General features: G+C 41.9%; 2 protein-coding genes across 7 annotated transcripts in view; one reads left to right on the forward strand and one right to left on the reverse strand.

The window, feature by feature from the left end:
- KIAA1217 (KIAA1217 ortholog) overlaps positions 1–868 on the forward strand; it is a 237,708-nt gene extending 236,840 nt beyond the window's left edge. For all 5 annotated transcript variants that reach the window (XM_065398557.1, XM_065398560.1, XM_065398559.1 and 2 more), the window contains one exon: positions 377–868. In XM_065398557.1, coding sequence (XP_065254629.1) covers positions 377–868 — 492 coding nt within the window. The remainder of the gene's footprint in view (positions 1–376) is intronic.
- A 6,325-nt stretch (positions 869–7,193) lies between these two features.
- Positions 7,194–20,393, reverse strand: part of ARHGAP21 (Rho GTPase activating protein 21) — an 85,497-nt gene continuing 72,297 nt past the window's right edge. For both annotated transcript variants that reach the window (XM_065398599.1, XM_065398598.1), the window contains 5 exons: positions 16,605–16,730; positions 16,376–16,417; positions 15,949–16,054; positions 13,971–14,002; positions 7,194–9,668 (listed from right to left, as the gene is read on the reverse strand). In XM_065398599.1, coding sequence (XP_065254671.1) covers positions 7,935–9,668; positions 13,971–14,002; positions 15,949–16,054; positions 16,376–16,417; positions 16,605–16,730 — 2,040 coding nt within the window. In that variant the 3' untranslated portion in view covers positions 7,194–7,934. The remainder of the gene's footprint in view (positions 9,669–13,970; positions 14,003–15,948; positions 16,055–16,375; positions 16,418–16,604; positions 16,731–20,393) is intronic.

Below are 20,393 nucleotides of genomic sequence, written 5' to 3' on the forward strand. Positions count from 1 at the left end.
AAACAGGGCTGCGACCCACTTTGGGGTCCCAACCCAGTTTGAGAACCTCTAGTTTAATGGATTGCATTAGATGCACATTAACGCTCCATCCAAATGTTTCCATTCTCATGTTAACAATCCTAAAGCATGACCAACGTAGTAAATAGTCTGTTGGTTGATGTGACTTCTCGCACAAGCTTTGTTCTCTCTCTCTTTGCACTCTATGCATTCTTTGTTGTGCACTTTGGGTATTCAACCAGGTCCAGTCCACAGCTGCAAGACTTAGCTCAAGCCTTGAACTGTTAATTCTTATTTTCTGTAGGGCTGTTTTCCCAGGCCCTGTTTACTTATGTTACTGGCTTTCTGACAAACTGTCTCCTGCCATCTTTATTTACAGGCTAATGGAAGTGCTAAGAAAGCTGGTGGGGACTATAAGGCTACTTCCCCTACCCTACCTGCTTCTAAGATCCCTTCTTTTTCTCCCACCTCTGGGAAAAGCAGCTCTGTGCCTGCTTCTAGTGGTGACAGCTCTAACCCTCTTAATCCACCTACTAAAACATCCATTCCTTCCTTTAACCTTCTGAGTCCTCAAACAGGTCGCACTGCTCACTCTACCTCCCTAATTCCTTCGGTCTCTAACGGCTCCTTAAAGTTTCAGAACCCCACTTACACAGGTAAAGGTCACCATCTTTCATTCTCACTACAGACTCAAAATGGCCGGCCATCCCCCCCTTCCTCCTCCTCTTCCCCCCCTTCGTCTACCTCTCCCACTTCACTGAACCAAGGCCTGAAGAGCATCAGGACAATCCATACACCTAGCTTCACCAGCTACAAGTCACAGAATGGAAACGCCAGCAAACTCACCTCCTCAGCCAAGGAGACCGCTTAAAGTCTAAACACTAGTGTGTGCAACTTCACCACGGCTTCTGTTTATTATCAATGAATCTGCAACTAATATTTTAGCAAGAGAATATATCATTTTGTTTTATTGTTTGAGACTTAATATTAAACATGTGCTAAGTACTGGATTAATACAATAGACTAGAGTGAAGCTGTTTTGTAAAACTTTGTTGCTGTTAATGATAATAGAGCATTTTCTTTCTATATCTAGCACCTGTTACAAAAAGTGCAGAAGGTGTTTGAAAGTGAACTGTGTGTGTGTGTGTGTGTGTGTGCGCGCGCGTGTGTGCACAGAAATGTATAGAGCATGGAAAAAACAATGTATGGTTCCAGAAATTTTAGTAAGTTGTTTTGTATAAAGCTATTTTCATTATGGGGACTACAAGTGAACAGAGATATACTAAAGTGTGATTACACACAAATGTAAAACTGAAACGAAAATATTTTTTTCTTTTCTTTTAGTGTTATTTAGCTTTGTTACAGATTTCTATTTTTCTCAGCAAATCATGGTTCCTTTCAATATCTTTTTGCCAAAACATTTTGATACTATTATAATGTACATTTGAAAGTATTATGCTGGACAGTAAACCTCTACACAAGAAACAGAGTAAGACTGGTATTAGTGTGTATGAGGTAACTTAACATATTGCACTGCCATTCAAATTATATTTAATAATTTGCCAATCCAAAAAAAATAAATTTTGTTTTTACATAACTATTTGCTCATTACTTTTATTCTTCGCTAAATCCACCATTATTCTTTTGTTTTACTGAGACCTGGTAACTTGTATTGCAGTGTGGATTTTAAGATGTACACTTCTGTACTGTTGTGTATACTGGCAACCTTTTGTACATATCTATAAATATATATATAAAAATAAATACTGTATGTGGCTGGGCACAGAGTAGTTTTACTACACCAAAATTAATTTTTATGCATGCTTTAAAGATATATATATATGGGGAGAGGTGAATATTGAGCAAATGGAAAAGAGCAAAAAGTTTGCATAGCTAGTGTTTTTTGTAAATAAATTTGTTTAACACCATAATGTAATATACAGAACTATGCTAAGCAAAGAACTTTACAAAAATAAAGGGCTGCATGCTATGGTTTTGTATTTTGTCACCAATAACTTTTACAATGGTTCCAACTCAAATGGTTGTTCAAAAACTTTACTTTTAATGTAAACAGTCTGACATAATGAGTAAAATTGTAATTCTTTGAGACTTGGACTTGTACCTTCTAATGCCATTGAAGAGTTACCCGGCCAAACAGCAAAAGAGGAAACCACCCTTCTCTAATTAAAAGGGACTGCCTCCTCCTCTTTCTGTTTGGTTTCTTATGTCTATTATTCTTTTTCAATAACAGAAAAACAAACAAAGAAACAAAAACAAAACACCAAGTTGCTGTTACTCGAGGCTGAAAGCTGGAGGCCCTGATCCCTTACACACACACAGGTTCATGGAGTCCCTTGCAGCAGTAATATTGTCAGTGGAAGCCTTTTGTCCAAGACTTCAGCAAACACACCAATATCTATGCAAATACCTAAACCAACTCTGGGTCAAGTAGAGCTGCTCTGGATTAGAATTGAGACCACAGCAAGGCTTGTCAACATGATGGTTAGTCAGCGCTGCCTTTGCAGAAACACCCCCTGCCTTGTGTAATGTTACTTTGCAGACAAGGACATAAGCAGCTTCCATCCTGTCCCCTCATTTTTTTGCTAATTTGTCTCCTTTGCCGTCTGTGTTTAAGAAAATAGTGTTAATCAATTGATGCTTCCCTCCCAACAGTCTTGTGTTTCTCCCTTTGTTTTCTTCTCCATGCACTTGAGGAACTCTAACGTGAAGTGGATTTATTCTTTGTATGCAGCCAGCATTGACACTCCATTTGCTTAATAAGAGCCCATGACAGATTCCCGCACGTAGACAGAGGCTTGACAATTTGTTGCTAGCGTGAGTGCACAAAACAGAATTTATCCAAACAGAGCTTGGTTACATTTTACAAAACATGTCAACCCCCCTCCCATCTCATATTTGGTAAATGATTGATTGTGCAAACTAAGAAAGTAGCTAGTTAATTGTGATTTTAGACATGGCTATTTTCCCTCAAGTGTCAGACTATATATTCATGTATAAAATACTAAATCTAAAATTGAGCCCATCCTAATCTTGTCTCTACTAACACCTATGGCTGCGCACTCCTTAATGCACTGACAAATGTACTTTTATGCAGGACTACCCTGTCACATTCCTCCATTTTGCAGTACTGTCATCCATTGCCACTGGTGCCTCATCTCTCCTGCTGGGCTATGAGGTGCCGCTGCAGATAATCTCCATCTCCATGCTTTCTGTGTCCCTGCATCACACCCCTCCTTGCTCAATTTGAGCCAGAGGCAGCAGCACAAGCATAGGTGATGGCTGCAATACTAGCCCCAGCTGCCATCTAGTACCCACTTGTGTATCCTTGGCCCAGTGCCCAGCACTGCCCATACCCCTGTGTGGGGCAGGGGGAAAATGAGTTATATGGCTAAAGGCTACTTAGTCACCTCTCCATAGTGGGACCAGATAGCCTGTTTTTAAAGGGACACACCTCTTTTGGGGGACTTTTTCTTATATAGGCACCCATTATTCTCCCCCCCTTTCAATTTTTTCACAGTTGCTATCTAGTCACCCTACCGCTCCACCCAGTTGTCTATAGGGTTACGCTAGTGTAAGTGATAGGAGCCTCTCAGCCAATATGTCAGTATAGCTGCTCTCCACGTGTTGAGCATTGAAAATTAAGGCTGTATCTACAAGACGCACCAGCTTCTAAGTGAAATTTATCATTCCTAAATATATACAAAATGGACACAGCATCCCATGGGGAACAGATGACAGAATGAAAGTTTTCAACTACAAAACTTTTGCACATACCAAAAAAAAAATCAGTGACTAGGCAAACTGTAACTACCTTTTTTTGGTTTAAAAAAAGCACACCCCATGATGCAGGTTTCTCTACACCAGGGAACTGGAGAGTAGTGGCTATACCTCATAAATGGGGCATTTTTCTATTAAGCAACAGCCCACACTTTCTGTGACTCATGTCCTGGCAAAAGGAATTCCTGCATCCCAAACTGCATCTCAACTGCTGCAGGATGGATGGCAGCGCTGAAGCAGAGAAGGTTCAGCAGGTGCTCTGTACAGGGAACAGGTATCCTACCTGCCCTGCCAACTTTGGAATCTCTCTCATGAGGTGGGTTTTTTGAGGTAAACTTGCTATGATAGCATGACATGAATTTATTTGAATTTGCCACCATGCCCCAATCAAAACCCAGGTGCCCCTTTCTCCTATCTACTGCCCTGGAATGTTCACCCACTCCAAAATTTTGCAGCAGGGCCCCTCCCATCATCCCTCACCCGCGTGCCTACCAACCACCATCTCCAAAGGAGCAGAGGGCTGCTACTAATCCCAGCCCCTCACTGAAAGGGGCTGTGGTGCACATAGAGGGGAACAAAGGGAGGATGGAAAATGATGTTAGGGTAAGGTGTAGTATTTGGCTTCCTTTTCTTATTGCAGGGGGATCAGCTTCCTAAAGTCTGGGAACTAGTAGCCTCTAGCCTTCCCCTGCAGCAGTGAGGCGGACTTTACAAGGGTCATCAACGCGACCTTGTTTTCTGGGGGACTGAAGTCAGATTGCCCTCAAAGAAGATTGTGGCACATGGTGGTTGGGGAATAGAAGGTGAAACCCAATGAGGCTGTAGAGGGCAGGAGATTGAGTGAGAGAGGTTATTATACAAAGGGGCAGAATTGTTGGGGGCAGCAACACTGAAGGAATAACATGAACATGGGACTGAGGGGAGTAGGAAAGAGGGTGCAGGAGGCTACCATCTCACTTCCAGGGAAATGGGTGGGGTTGGGGTAGGATAGGATGTGACAAAGCCAGCTGGGAATGTGGCATGCAGGAGAATATGGACAACCGAGGAAAAGTATTAAGGAAAACATGGAGCAAAGGGAATATAAAAGCATGGGGGAGGAAAGACTGTAGGAGAGCTTGGATAGAAATTCTGAGTAAGGGAGGAGACAGCACCAACTCGGAGAAAAACAGAAGGGAGAACCCCCCCCACACACACACACCCCGGCATTTTTGCATGGTAGATTTTGAACATGAAATGCACTCTCACTTTGGCCTTGGGCGGCTTTCCCCTAGAGGATAAAAAAAATCACAGCAACATTAAGTGTGGGGGTAGGGATCCCGGGAGATAATTTAAAAAAAAAAAAATGTTGCGCCCCTGGTGCCAGGACATTACTGTATATTAGGCAAAGGGAGCAGAGAGGCTGTCACTATGCTGCAGCTGTAGCCTTCATCTCCAGCTGGACCTAGAGGGTGCACATCTCTCATTCTACCTTCCAAATGACCAAGACACTGAGGAATTATCTTCTCAATTTATTAAGGGCAACTGCAGTTCCACAGGATGGTCAGCAACAAGGGAGCCCTGCTGGTGGCCGTCCCCTTCTTCCCTGACACAGGGTGAGAGAGAAAAGCAGGAAGGTGGTTGAAGACTGGCTCCTTAGATTTCTTAGTGCTCATTGTAAATGTCACAGGTCTGCTCGAAATCAACACTCACGAGTAGTTTAATTTGGAAGGAAAGGCATGTGGTTGCTCTCAAACCAAACTGAGTCCCCCCCGCTACCCCATTTAAAGGAGAACATCGCTTTGGAGACGTCAAAAATTATTCAGCTTTTCACAACTATCCCAGGAATGTCCATTTGTTCTTTATTTCCCATCAAGAGAGAGCAGTCCTCTTTCCATTTGATCACTGCTGAATCACTTCAAGTATCTATTTAGGAAGTATGAATTGTGGAGGGTCTCCCATGGTCCACAGGTATTAGAACGCACTTCGCTAGTTAACATTGAATCTGCTTCAACCGTGAAAAGATGTCTAAAGGCCACTTGCAGTCCATACATATTTTCATGTACTTTTATTATGTGGATATCAGAGCAACATAGTATCCATGGTGTTGCAGTCCCTTGCAGAAATGCACTTTAAAAGGAGAATTTTAGTCCTGACTGTAGTGAAATTAAACTGCCAACTACTGACTTTGAGAAGCTAGCAAAGATTGATTTGTCCTTATATTTCAAATGGAGATGCTACTTATGCACCAGCATCACTATACAGCTGGAAAAGGTGCTAGAGGGACAGTAAGAACAGAAATCATTTTTATTTCAGTTGCTACTGGGCAGACATACACAAAACTTCAGTAAAGAGAATTTTCATGGCTCAAACAAGATACTTTTTGCAGTGGAAATAAATGTTTATAGTTGTGTCTTCACAAGGAACAGTAAGGTAGATACAGATTAAAGTACAGAACTATTACAGCCATTTTGAACAAAATGAAAAAGGCTCTATTTAGAACCAAGCCTGCCTACACATCACGCTTTGTTAGTACTGAGAACACGTGCATGAAAACAGAATTTTGTTGCACAGAGTTTGTGCGCTCCTGCTGTTCATTCCCCGCTTAGGACCAACACTGGATTATTGTTATCCTCTTTAGAGCAATTAACTTTCCTGTCACCAACAGAGGATTGTGACTTGGAGGGCAAATACCCAGCAGTGGACAAAGTAAGGAACAAATATGCTAGGCAATAAAAGAGGAGAAACCAAGTATAACATGTAGGTAGAATTGTTTGTAAATAGAAATTTTTCTGAGTTTTCACAATCCATCAGCTGGTCTTTACAATGAATTATGAAAGACAGCACTGATTTGGCTGCTGGTATGGAAAACACCAGAGATCTAAGGGTTAAGATATTCAGCATTCTGTGATTCTCAAGGATTATTGATATTTTCATGGTTTTCCTCAGTACCACAGAAACTGCACATTGAAGGAAGACCACCTAACCAAATAAATTTCAGTTAGTGTATGAGATAGGGCCAGATTGTAAATTGAGTTTAAAAATCAAAATAAAGAAATTTAAGCATCTGAACCTTCTGTCACATGCTAGACTTGTGGCACTGTCCCATGGACACAAAAGGTTTGAAAAACGCAGAGTCCCTTACCTCTGAATAACTCACAGATTTGTAATAGTAGCTTCTTTACACTCTGCAACCCAAAACCTTTGAATTGCCTCTTTCCACACACAGACTGTCATTCACTCCAGGCAATAATTGCAGGTTTTCTGATACTTGGTGCAGTTGCAGATTGCAACTTGTAAGCAATCATTTTAGAACTATTCATTAGAATGAAATTCAGGCCATTCTAGGAGTCACAAAAACAATTTTATTTCCAGTGTTTAAGTAGATGCACACAGGCATGATACAAGTTTGGATTCATTAAGTCTTCATGCAGAATTATATTCTTCTCAATAAAAGAAACCAGTTCCATCCAGGATCCACTATCTACACGCCTATGTTACAACATTTATATCAAATCTGGTATCTGAAGAAAAGATACACATGTAATATGTACATTTAAGTTACTTATTTTACAGAAAGATTAAAAATTCAAGTCACAAAAAACTCAAAAACTGTATTAAAATTGGAATATAAAACTCAGAGATCCAACTGGAATGCCTAAGGAATGGAAGCTCTGTATCCACCTGTGTTAAAATCTGTAAAATGTAATGAAATTTGTTACCAATAAAATGTGTTTGTTTGTAGTATGTTTCTCTAATTTAACAATTAACAATATGGCACCCTAACACACCAAATGAATTTATGATGAGGCACTTGTTAGTGACTAACCCAAAAGAACAATTTTTCTGCTTACTAATGCCAGGCCAACTTTCAGTCATAAAACCATGTACACACTACATAGCATGTTGCATCAGATGCTTTGTTCAACATTTGTATGCAGCCATCAAATATACTTTTTCTTAAAATAGATATATACTTTTAACTTTTTTTAAAATGTTCTTCTGGCTGTAGTAATGCACTGTGAAGACTTTCCACAGTGCATATGGATGAAACCAGCCCAAATGAAGGCTGCATAAAAACAACAGTACAGGAAAATATATACAGGGCTATTGGGAAGTGTAACAGTAAGCTACTGAATTGCTGTAGTGGACCTTTCCCCATTTCAAAGATACTGGTAAAATCGAGATCTAACCACCTGGGTCCCAGAGAGTTTATGAGGATGGGCATCAACTGCTGCACTGAAGTTGCTTTTGTTCATGCTCTGATAACTTTCACCATTTACCTGGTCAGGGGGCTGGAGTGGTCCTGACAGAGGTGATGTTCTACTGATCAAAGTCAAGCTGCTAGAAGAACTGCCTTCATCTGCCTGCAACTCTGCAGATACAGGCAGATCTGCCTTTGATACATCTGTTAAGCGAGTGTTCTCAAGTTTGGGCTCTCCAGTTTCACCCGTATTAAGGTCAGTTGTGCTAGTGCGTAAACGTTCCCGTGCAAGCCACTCTGAAATTGAGAGGTCCTGGGCTGGACATTTTGGCTTCAACCGATTCACAGCTGAAAGCTCAGATTCTCTTTCTCTACTTTGACCCTGCTCTTGAGCTTTCCATGCATTCAAAACACTTATTTCTGCAAAATCCCTCTGCCCTCCGAGTGTATGCCTTCGCCTGATATTTTTTCTCTTTGAGGTCTCTGCAGAGCTAGATTTTTGGTTTCCTATACCAAACATATCATCTGCAGATGCTTTGAGACGCAGTTTTAATCTGTCTGTTATTTTAAGTCTCCACGTAGGTTCTTGTTTTTCAGTTTCACTTCTAGATGATGTAGTTAAACTGCTTGTTGATCTTCCTTTTTTCATTATATCAAACATTTTGGTCATTGCAGGCGACTCCTTCTCACTCTTGGCATCCCCTGATCCTTCGCTATCTGTTTTGTGCCGGGCAGACTTTCTTCTAGATAGCGTATCACATTCAATAAGTTTGTGAGAGCTAAACAGTCTGCGGCTGTCTAACTTTGGTGTTGAACTTCCCTCAGTACAACTTACTTCGCTTTCTTCGGAGTTCCTCCGATTTGTTTTTGGCACTTCTTGCATTTTCCCCCTGAATATCCTTTCAGCAGCAGAACTTGTAGCAAAGACAGGGAAATCACTTTCACTGTCCGTTTCCATAGGACGACCTTCACTGATCAATTCACTTCTTTCGTCATCAGCCTCATCCCCCTTGCTTTCTGTCACCGATTGCACTTCAGGGCTCAGCATATTAGAATCTAAACCGGTTACGTATGTAGTAGATGAAGTGGTTGAGTAATCTGAGGTGATAGAACTGACATCAGCAGCTAAAAATTCAATGCATTTAATTTCAGGGCTGGCTAATTTTTTGCCTGGAAATCTATGCAGGGAAGCCTGGGAAGAAGTGCTAAGCATAGTGCCAGAGTCAGACACTGTCTCTTCAACCTGGGGTGAGGCTTGTGAAATAGGCATTTTAGGACTATTGTTCTGTATTGTTAGCCGATGGCTGAGATTCGGTGATTTTGTATATTTTTGTTGGTAAGGTAGTGAAGGCTCCTCTAAGGGGCTGCTCTCTTTCCTGAATGATTTCTTTTCATCCTTTGCAACATTCATGTCTTCTTTAGTGCTGTTCTCTTTTTCTTTCAGAACAAACATCCTTTGTTTTCTTCCTGCCATCTCTCTCTCACATTCCTCTTTAGCTGTGTCCTCTTTTGTTACATCACCATGAGATTGTTCAGCAAGCTCCTTCTTAAAAAACACATTGTCCAGCTCATCTTCTGAGCTGCTTGGTTGTGGTTTTTCTTTTGGTTTTTTTCGCTTGCGACTGGCTGCTGCAAAGATGGAGGACACAAGCAGTTCCCTGCTATACTGATCTTTTCCAGATCCCCAAGAACCCTGTTTTAAACAAAAATCAAGGAACAAGGTTAGCCGTTAAAGCATGTACATGTGTGCCATTGGTTTAAGATTTTATATGGGTATTCTGGTCTCCAAAGCCACAGTGCTCACTCCTGTTTCTTCAGGGAACATTGCTCTGCTCTGTGTGTGGGGCCTTCACTGCCACACTGGGCACCCTGCATCCTCCCCTTCCCCACTTTGCAGCAGAGTCCCTCTGACTTGCCACAGTCCAACTGCAGTTATTAACTGGGTGCTTGATTAACTTGTTAAGGAGACTCCAGGGAGCCTAAAAAGACCCTCTCCAACATCAGCATCTAGTGTGATTTGTTTGACAGAGAACATTCTGCAAGGCTCTAACTTCAGTCCCTCCCTCTTCTCACTTTACACCCTTTCTTTGAGTGATCTCATACAGCTTCAGCTACCATCTCCATGCTGACGACTTACATATACCTTTCCACTCCTGACTTGTTTCCGTCCATCCAATCCCAGATCTAGGCCCATCTTTCTGACAGTGCCTCCTGAACGTATCTCATCATCAATTTAAGCATAACACAGGGAAGATCAGTTTTGGCCATGAAGCATTCTCTGCTCCCCAGATTCTCTGGCACTAATGACACCACCACAAATCTCCACATTATTCAGCTGGGGGAGGGTAATATCTGACTCTTCCTTTTCCCTTGCTCCGTATTACCTAAGCCCTGCTCAAATTCTGCTGCTGCTTCCAAGGCACTCAAGAGATACAGCTTTTCTTTCCTTCTCTCTAGCTAAAGCTCTTGCTTATGCCCTCATCTCCTGTTTAGATTCGTGTGACCTCTTCTCAGGCCTCCCTGATCAGTTACTCCCCTCCACGCCATGCAATACAGGGGTTAAGGTAAATTTTCCTTGCCTGTTCATCTGTCCATGGTACCCCCTCTAGGAATCCTTTCACTGGTTCCCCCTCCTCCTCTGCATCAAATTCAAGCTGCTTGTGCTTGCTTTCAAGGTCCTGTATAGCTCTGCCTCTATTTCTTTTTGTGTCACCCTTCCACCTGACTCCAATCCCACTGACCTCAGCCCTCCATCTGTCTGCTTCTGCCACAAGAATCCCTAGGCTTTCTCCAAGGCCACTCCCTATGCATGGAACTCCCTCCCTGAACTCGTCCTCAAGGCCACAACCCTCTCCACGTTCAAGTCCATTCCGAGGGCCCACTTCCACCATGACTTCTACAAAAAATTAATGGGATGCTTATGGCAAGGCGAGTGGTGAGGTACTTAGGGACAATCCTTTGTGTTTGTTTGGTTTTAATTATCACTACAATTAAAGATGCACCACAGAAGATTTTCCTTAAAATTTTGTACACCCTTTTTGGTTTCGTTTCTTAGTTAAAGGCAGTCTGAAAGTTTTAGGGGGTACATGTTTGATTTAAGTGATTTTTCTGCTTAATTTTCTTAAGCCTTGTCCACATTAGACAGTTGTACCGCTTTAATAATACTGGTATAGTTAAAGTGGTACAACCTCCTAATTTGGGTGCAGTTCTATCAGTATAAAGGTGCTTTATACAGTAATAACAATTTCTGTACACGAAGGGAAATAACTATACCAATATAGTCACTTTTATTCCAGTCTCACTGGTATAAACTGGTATCCACACTATGGTGTTTACTGGTATAACTATTTTGACTTAAAAAAGAAAATCACACCCCAACCCAAAGTTAGACCGATAAAACTTTCAAATGTAGACCAGGTCTTAGGGTAAAAACAATGCCGAATTCGGTCTTCTTTGGTTTTGCCGAAGGGCCACTGGTGGAGGTTTCTGAGAATTTTTACTGTTAATAAATCCACTGAAGCGGTGATGTTTCTGATTTAACAAAGTCTTCCTTTGTTCCAAATGTTAACTGGTCAATGTAGATAACAAAAACTAGTCTGACTCACGATTCCTCTCCCTCTGAACTACCCAGCTCACGCTCTTAAAAACTCTGGTTGTGTCTAGACTGGAAGACTCATCAGTGGAGACGCAGTAGAGTGCTAACATCACAAAAAATGTAAAAAATAGGCACAAATTTAAATCTGCCTTTGTACATCACAAAGCAGAAAAAAAAAAAAAAAAAAAAAAAAAAAGAAGGGGAGAGGCCAGCGGGGAGAGATGATCCTAATTATTTCTCCTCCTTTTTAGGACACCTTAAGAATAAGAAAATATTCTTTGGGGGTAAGGACCAAGCCCCCTCCTATGTGTCATCATTGCCTAGCACCCTGTAGGCATTACTAGGAAAAAATAATAATAATGACGACATAAATAAGGTAAGTCAGTTGCTTACATCAGTTAGGGAAGCTTTAAAATGACAAAAATTGACAAAGTCCTGTGGCACCTTATAGACTAAAAGACGTATTGGAGCATAAGCTTTCGTGGGTGAATATTCACCCATGAAAGTTTATGCTCCAATACATCTGTTCGTCTATAAGGTGCCACAGGACTCTTTGTCCCTTTTTAACGATCCAGACTAACACGGCTACCCCTCTGATACTTAAAATAGCAAGACTCTGAAGTTTGCAGGTTGGCATTTCCAGGGCTGAGCAGTCTGCTCTTAACAAGACCTGTAGGTGCCATTTATTTGCATCTAACTACCCATCCATATTTCTAGTCTCTCTCGCTCTCTCTCCCTGGCTGACCTCAGGAATGGAAAGTTTAGTCTACCAGAGAAGAGCAGTAGAGGGGACAACCCTCCAGAATCTTGAAAATCCTGATCAGTAATTAGCATGCAGCTTCCCAAAGGAGGAGCATGCCGCTGACCACAAGGCATTAAAGTTTTGGGGTTCCCCCACCAAAAATAGTTTTTGTTTAAAACAAAAGTGGCAGCTGCTGAGCCTGTCCACTCACTTGCAGTTGTGCTGAGTTACAACCTAGCAATTACAAATGCTGACGAAGTGAGTACAATAAGCCTTAAGGGAAGTGGAAATCTCACTTGCAATATAAGCATTACATAGCTAGATACTCAGACCCCACGATGGTGATGGCTGCAAGTGCCTCACAACACTAAAAGATTTTATTTTCACACCACTGTTAGGTAGGGAAGTATTATTCCCGTTTTACAGAGATGGGGAATTGAAGCACAGGCTAGATGAAAAGACTGGCCTACAGTCATATAGGACAGGGGTTCTCAACCTTTTTCTTTCTGAGCCCCCCCAACATGCTATAAAAACTCCATGGCCCAGCTGTGCCAAAACAACTGTTTTTCTGCATATAAAAGCCAGGGCCGGCATTAAGGGGTAGCAAGCAGGGCAATAGTCCGGAGCCCCGTCCCACAGGGGGCACCAGGAAGCTAAGTTTCTCAGGCTTCGGCTTGAGCCCTGGGTGATGGGGCTTGGGGCCCCAGGCTGCAGTCCTGCACTGTAGGGCTTTGGCTTTCTGCACTGGGCCCTAGCGAGTCTAATGCCAGCCATCCTTGGAGGATCCCCTGAAACCTGCACATGGCCCCCCAGGGGACCCCTGGTTAAGAACCACTGATATAGGGTATGTCTACACTGCAATTAGACACCCATGGCTGGTCCCTGTCAGCTGACTCGGGCTCACAGAGCTCAGGCTAAGGGGCTGTTTAATGGCAGGGTAGATGTTTGGAACCTTCCCATCTCACAGGGTCCTAATGCCTGGGCTCCAGCCTGAACCTGGATGTCTACACTGCCAGTAAACAGCCCCATAGCCTGGGCCAGCTTCAGGTTTTTAACTGCAATGTAGACATACCTATAAAAAGTCTGTGGCTGAGCCTGCAATTGGATCTAAGCTCCTGAGTCCCAGTCCTGTATCATACCCACAAGACTATCCTCGCTACCTCAAAAGTGCTTTCTAATGGGTTTGAGCAGAGAAATCTTTGGCTATACCAGTTGGCTTCTTAGGGAGCTAGGATCCATGACCTTCAGCAGAAGCTGCCCTTGTATTCTACACATACTTTACAGACTGAAATAGAGACAGACATGCAAAAGTTGTTACACTAGTCTGAGTGTCAACCGCAGGCAAGCAATACTATATAGCCTAAACAAGATGTATAAATAAACAGTAGTTTATAGCATAGAGACCCCAATTGTAACAAACGTTGCTTCGGAGTTTGTAGCTTCCCTTCATCATGAGAGTCAATCTTTACAAATGAGACTTTTTCCACTTTCATGCTCCAAAATTAATTGGAGAAGGAATATTGAATATAGCACCACGTGTTTACAATAAAATCTTAAATAATGCCATATGTATCCATGTATAAACAACCAATGCAACAAAATGCAAAGATCTAAAGTAGATTAGAAGTTTATTTTTTATAATTTCACAAAAGATTTACCTTAGATTTTGCTGAGTCACTAGTAGCGGAGTCTGTGGGAAAAAATCAGATATAATATGGTCAGTTCTGTGAAAAATTTGTTTTTGCTACAGACAATGCTGGACTTATGGGGGCGGGGGAGAAATAAAAAAAAACAAGCACAGACCAAAATGTGAGAGCAAATAAAAACCAGAACAGAGTGGATAATCAGAGCTCACAAAGATGCAAGCTGCACCACAGAAAGCCACCGCCATGAAAGGATGCTGTGAATTGTAGGCAGAACCAGCTCAATGACAGGAATGGCAAAGGAGCCCTGTTCTTCTAAATAAAAAACAAAGATACTAATGTTTATTCCATGTTTTAAGTGTACAGCCCTGCAAAACTGCAGCTGAGAGACCTTTTCAGGATTGTCCTGGGTACTCTCCTATGACTGATGCGATACACAATGCAAAACTGAACATCTTAATATTGCTGGCTGCCCTAGCTGCAAATTGAGGTTCTCATGGTTGCGTTCATTTTGTCAAACTATTAAAAGTTATTTGACATAAGGAGCAGCATTTTAACATTGTGCTTTGTTTTAAACCCCAATTTTACATCTGTATTCTCCTCTGAGTAACATATTGGTGAAATTTTACTTTTACCTAGCTAGAGTACAGCAGCTACCAGTTTTGTATTTCTCTATAACAAGCGTTATTATGAAATGAAAAATGAACACCATCATTTTATTGTCTAGCAAAAATTGAGGTTATACAGTTATAAAGAGGGTAGGAAAGGGCTAGCACAATGACCAGAACATGTTTTCTTTGACATTTTCCAACTTTTGGGGGACTTTTTCCCCAGAATTAAAGAGCTGAGCCCCATGCCACACCCCTTTTTGACACATGGCTAATGCTTTATGACTAGAAAAACTGGTGGACCATACCATGCTATTCCTCCTCAGGGTCTGCTTCAGAAATAACAAGAAACAGCAGAAAGACTTTTAAAAAGTAGCATTGATCTGTTTAAAATACTCTTAAAAGAAAATTTACAGCACAGATCAATTTTTTTTTTTTTTTTTTTTTGGCATTTACAAGAAATGGGGGTTTCTGCAGACAAGGCAGCTACAATGTGGGCAACAGTCCTCCTTCTTCCTACAGTTCCAGCTGTCCATGAGTGACATCACAGAATCCACTAGTGACATCACCGTGTGATAGACTCCTCCCACTTCACCTGTTTCAACATCGGTATAGAGTGACTGTTTCAGTAAGTGCTGAACAACCCTTGAAAAACTAAAACAAAAGCTAGAGACAAAGGGATACCTTTTGTGGGAAACATGCTGGGTTAGTGCAACAGTACAGTGGGGGTAAAAGAGTCACCAAGAACACGCCTGCAATGCTAGTACTTAGCCAAACCGACAGGATGGCAATTGATAAACAGAAGGAAATCAGCTTTAATATAAAAATATTGCAGTATACTTATGAAAATGTCATCTGTTGACAAGCAAAGTAACAAGTTTTAACTGCATTCCTAACTTTGGGACGAAGATCTATTTAGAACAGTGTAGAAGGTAAAACTTTCTGCCATCACAGCAACCACTTATACAGCAGTACATATCTATTTGACCTTGTGATGATTATTACATGGAAAATTGTGATTAAATAAAACAGTGTGTGTATGCTTGTTGGCCCTCAGTCTTTCAACGATTACACTTCTATTTGTCAGCAAAGCTTTCCAATCTATATCATACAGCTGTGTGTAAGCTCAAAAGCTTGTCTCTCTCATCAACAGAGGTTGATCCAATAAAAGATATTACCTCACCCACCTTGCCCTTGTAATATCCTGGAACCAACACGGCGACAACCCCACTGCATACAAGCACCACTATAGACACTTAAAAATACTCATGATTGTTTAGAAGAAAAAAACCCAACTTATTAGTAAAAGAAAATAGAAAATTACAGTGAATTAATAGAGTAGGTTATTCTAGCCTACGGACTAACACTGTCCAGGCAAGAGTTACCTGATACGTCTCCAGGAGATACTCCCGTCCTTCCAATGTTGGTGAGTAAATGATCTATGTTTGGCACTGGCTGAGATTCTACAGTGTTTTCCTCCTGAACTGTTGTCTACAGTTAATAAACAAAGATCTCTTCATCATCGTTTCACAATTAGTTCATTAAGATTCAACAACATTTAGAAAACAGCACTATTTCACCTGAGGACAGTTACCTCATGAGCTCTAATTTTTCCACATTGCTTTTAACAAAAACACATGGAACTTCTTATTAGTTCTTTTATTACTGCAGTGACTGGAGAGCTAGAAAGGTGTTTCTGAAGAGCAAAGCATACAATGGTGCAGCAAGAAATATTATGCATTCTAAGGATATCTGGACTGTGTTCTAAACTAAAATGAATTAGAACACAAATATTTAAGGAACAATACTTACAAGAGGCTCCTCGGCACCATCTTCTGTGAAAAACCAGTCATGCTACAATTTAAAATAAAAAAAGTGAAAACCCCACAGGAAGTGAAACAATCAAATGTGGACATCACTAAAAAGGACAATTTTGAGAAAACAACTCCAGGGACAAAACTCAGAGCCAAACTTGTGTAATATGTGAAAGCAGGTCTGTCCATGTCATTTTTTTTTTTAATAATGAAATGAATTCACTTACTTTTTGGATAAGTGTTTCTACAATTTTGTACTGGTCTGGCATATGAGTAACCATGTGCGTCATGTTGTCTTCAGATGTCCTCACAAGGGTTGGACCAAACACTATAGCCAGGTTTCTTGGTTCCATCTATCAAGTAATGGAAGTAGATCTGCATTACACATTTATAATAGGGATATACAATAAATACCCATTACAATAAAATACATTAAGTGCCAATGAAGCTTTCTAATAGTCTATCTAACTTAGTCTTTATTTGTGCAATGCATAACAACCAGTTTTATAGCTATTACTGCTGTTGTTTTTGAAGCCAGTTAAACTAATGACATTCAAAAGATTTTCAGTAGTGCTCATATTACCATGCCAGGAAGTCTGATACATAACTTTTTTACATTAAACCTTTTATAAAATGTACATTTCAGATAAAAAGGCGAAGATGCCTCTATACAAAACCTGGTCCACTTCTGTACAGTGGAACATATACTCCTTTATTGGAGTTCAGAACCCAAACTGTTGTTTACAACCAGGGAAAAGCTAAATTAAAAAAGGACTCTCATATCTTCCACCTGCATTATTGATTTTACATAAAAACTAGATTATGTAAAAATAGTAACTGTAAAAAACAGTGCCTTCTAATTAAGGTATTTAAGCATCTTCTAGATACCTTAAGTACTGGGAAACTTCCAAACTGTATTTTATCTCAAAGTGTTTTATTCGACCAGGGAAGAATTTCAGTTACTAATCAAACACTTCTCTCAAAAGGTATGGAAATCTCCACAGTCTGTGCACACCCTAGCCTATGAAGCACAGAACCCATTCCACTCCCATTCACCTCTGGAGATGGCAGCCAGCATTTTGGACCTTATGTGAGAGTCTATCATACTTAAATACCCAAATGTGTCAGATAATCTCCTCAGCACACAAACCACTCATTCTATATATCATCTGCTTTTTAAACTGCACCTTACGACAAAAGCCATAAGCAAGTATGCAGGTCACTGTAGACTACATGGCTCTGGGAAGAAGGATAAAGGAGTCTGAGGCACAAGTCGTGTTCTTGTCCATCCTGCCTGTTGAAGGAAAAGGCCAAGGTAGGAACCATCAAATTGTGGAGGTAAATGTGTGGTTGTGCAGGTGGTGTCGGAGAAAGGGCTTTGGATTCTTCCACCATAGGATGTTGTTTCAGGAAGAAGGATTGCTAGGAAGAGATGGGATCCACCTAACGAAGAGACGGGAGAGCATCTTTACAGGTAGGCTTGCTAACTTTTAGTGAGGAGGGCTTTAAACTAGTTTTGCCGGGGGATGGTGACCTAAGCCCGGAGGTAAATGGGATACTGGGAGGAAACACAAGGAGGAGGGTACAACAGGGGAGGCCGCCTGATTCATACTGAGAAAGTAGAGCATTCGTCTAGTTAGCTTAGGTGCCTGTACATGAATGCAAGAAGCCTGGGAAACAAACAGAAAGAATTGGAAGTCCTGGCACAGTCAACTAACTATGCTGTGACTGGAATAACAGAGACTTGGTGAGGTAACTCATATGATTGGAGCACTGTCATGGATGGGTATAAACTGTTCAGGAAGGACAGGCGGGGGAGAAAAGGTGGAGGAGTTGCACTGTATGTAAGAGAACAGTATGACTGCTCAGAGCTCCAGTTTGAAACTGGAGAAAAGCCTGTTGAGTCTCTTTGGGTTAAGTTTAGAGGTGAGAGCAATAAGGGTGATGTTGTGGTGGGCATCTGCTATAGACCACCAGATCAGGAGGATGAGGTAGACGAGGCTTTCTTCGGACAACTAACAGAAGTTTTCAGATCACAGATCCTGGTTCTCATGGGGGACTTCAATCACCCTGACATCTGCTGGGATAGCAATATAGCAGTGCACAGACAATCCAGAAAGTTTTTGGAGTGTGTTGGTGACAACTTCCTGGTGTAAGTGCTGGAGGAACCAAGTAGGGGCCGTGCTCCTCTTGACCTGCTGCTCACAAACAGGGAAGAATTGGTAGGGGAAGTAAAAGTGGGTGGCAACCTGGGCAGCAGTGACCATGAGATGGTCGAGTTCAGGATCCTGACAAAAGGAAGAAAGGAGAGCAACAGAATATGGACCCTGGACTTCAGAAAAGCAGACTGACTCCGTCAGAGAACTGATGGGCAGGATCCCCTGGGAGGCTAATATGTGGGGAAAAGGAGTCCAGGAGAGCTGGCTGTATTTTAAAGAAGCCTTATTGAAGGTGCAGGAACAAAACCATCCTGAGGTGCAGAAAGAATAGCAAATATGGCAGGCGACCAGCTTGCCTTAACAGAGAAATCTTCGGTGATCTTAAACACAAAAAGGAAGCTTACAAGAAGTGGAAATCTGGACAGATGACAAGGGAGGAGTATAAAAATATTGCTCGAGCATGGAGGGGTGTAATCAGGAAGGCCAAAGCACAATTAGAGTTGCAGCTAGCAAGGGATGTAAAGGGTAACAATAAGGGTTTCTACAGGTATGTTAGCAACAAGGTGGTCAGGGAAAGTGTGGGACCCTTACTGAATGGGGGAGGCAACCTAGTGACAGATGATGTGGAAAAAGCTGAAGTACTCAATGCAGTTTGGGGAGGAGGTGAGCAGCCCTCAGTGGTGAAAGAAGAAGTTAAAGACTATTTAGAAAAGCTGGACATGCACAGGTCCATGGGGCCGGATGCACTGCATCAGAGAGTGCTGAGGAAGTTGGCGGATGTGATTGCAGAGCCACTGGCCATTATCTTTGAAAATTCGTGGTGATTGGGGGAGGTCCCGGACAACTGGAAAAAGGCAAATATAGTGCCCATGTTTAAAAAAGGGAAGAAGGAGAATCCAGGGAACTACAGACTGGTCAGTCTCACCTCAGTCTCTGGAAAAATCATGGAGCAGGTCCTCAAGGAATCCATTTTGAAGCACTTGGAAGAGAGGAAGGTGATCAGGAACAATAAACATAGATTCACCAAGGGCAAGTCATGCCTGACCAACCTGACTGCCTTCTATGAGGAGATAACTGACACTGTGGATATGGGGAAAGCAGTGGACGTGATAGATCTTGACTTTAGCAAAGCTTGTTACGATCTCCCACAGTATTTTGAAAGCAAGTTAAAAAAGTATGGATTGGATGAATGGACTATAAGGTGACTAGAAAGCTGGCTAGATCGTCGGGCTCAACAGGTAGTGATCAGCAGCTTGATTTCTAGTTGGCAGCCGGTATCAAGTGGAGAGCCCCAGGGGTCTGTCCTGGGGCCGGTTTTATTCAACATCTTCATTAAATGATCTAGATGATGGGATGGATTTCATCCTCAGCAATTTCACAGATGACACTAAAGGTGGGGAGGGGGGGAAAGAGGTAGATATGCTGGAGGGTAGAGATAGGGTCAGATAAATTGGAGGATTGAGCCAAAAGAAATCGGATGAGGTTCAACAATGAAAAGTGCAGAGTCCTGCACTTAGGACGGAAGAATCCCATGCACTGCTACAAGCTGGAGACCAACTGGCTAAGTTGCAGTTCTACAGAAAAGGACCTGGGGGGAATACAGTGGATGAGAAGCTGGATATGAGTCAACAGTGTGCCCTTGGTGCCAAGAAGGCTAATGGCATATTGGGCTGTATTAGTAGGAGCATTGCCAGCAGATCGAGGGAAGTGATTATTCCCCTCTATTTGGCACTGGTGAGGCCACATCTGGAGTAGTGTGTCCAGTTTTGGGCCCCCCACTACAGAAAGGATGTGGACAAATTGGAGAGTGTCCAGCGGAGGGCAACGAAAATGGTTAGGGGCTGGGGCACATGACTT

Source organism: Emys orbicularis, chromosome 2, assembly GCF_028017835.1.
Source record: "Emys orbicularis isolate rEmyOrb1 chromosome 2, rEmyOrb1.hap1, whole genome shotgun sequence".
NCBI classification, from domain to species: domain Eukaryota; kingdom Metazoa; phylum Chordata; order Testudines; family Emydidae; genus Emys; species Emys orbicularis.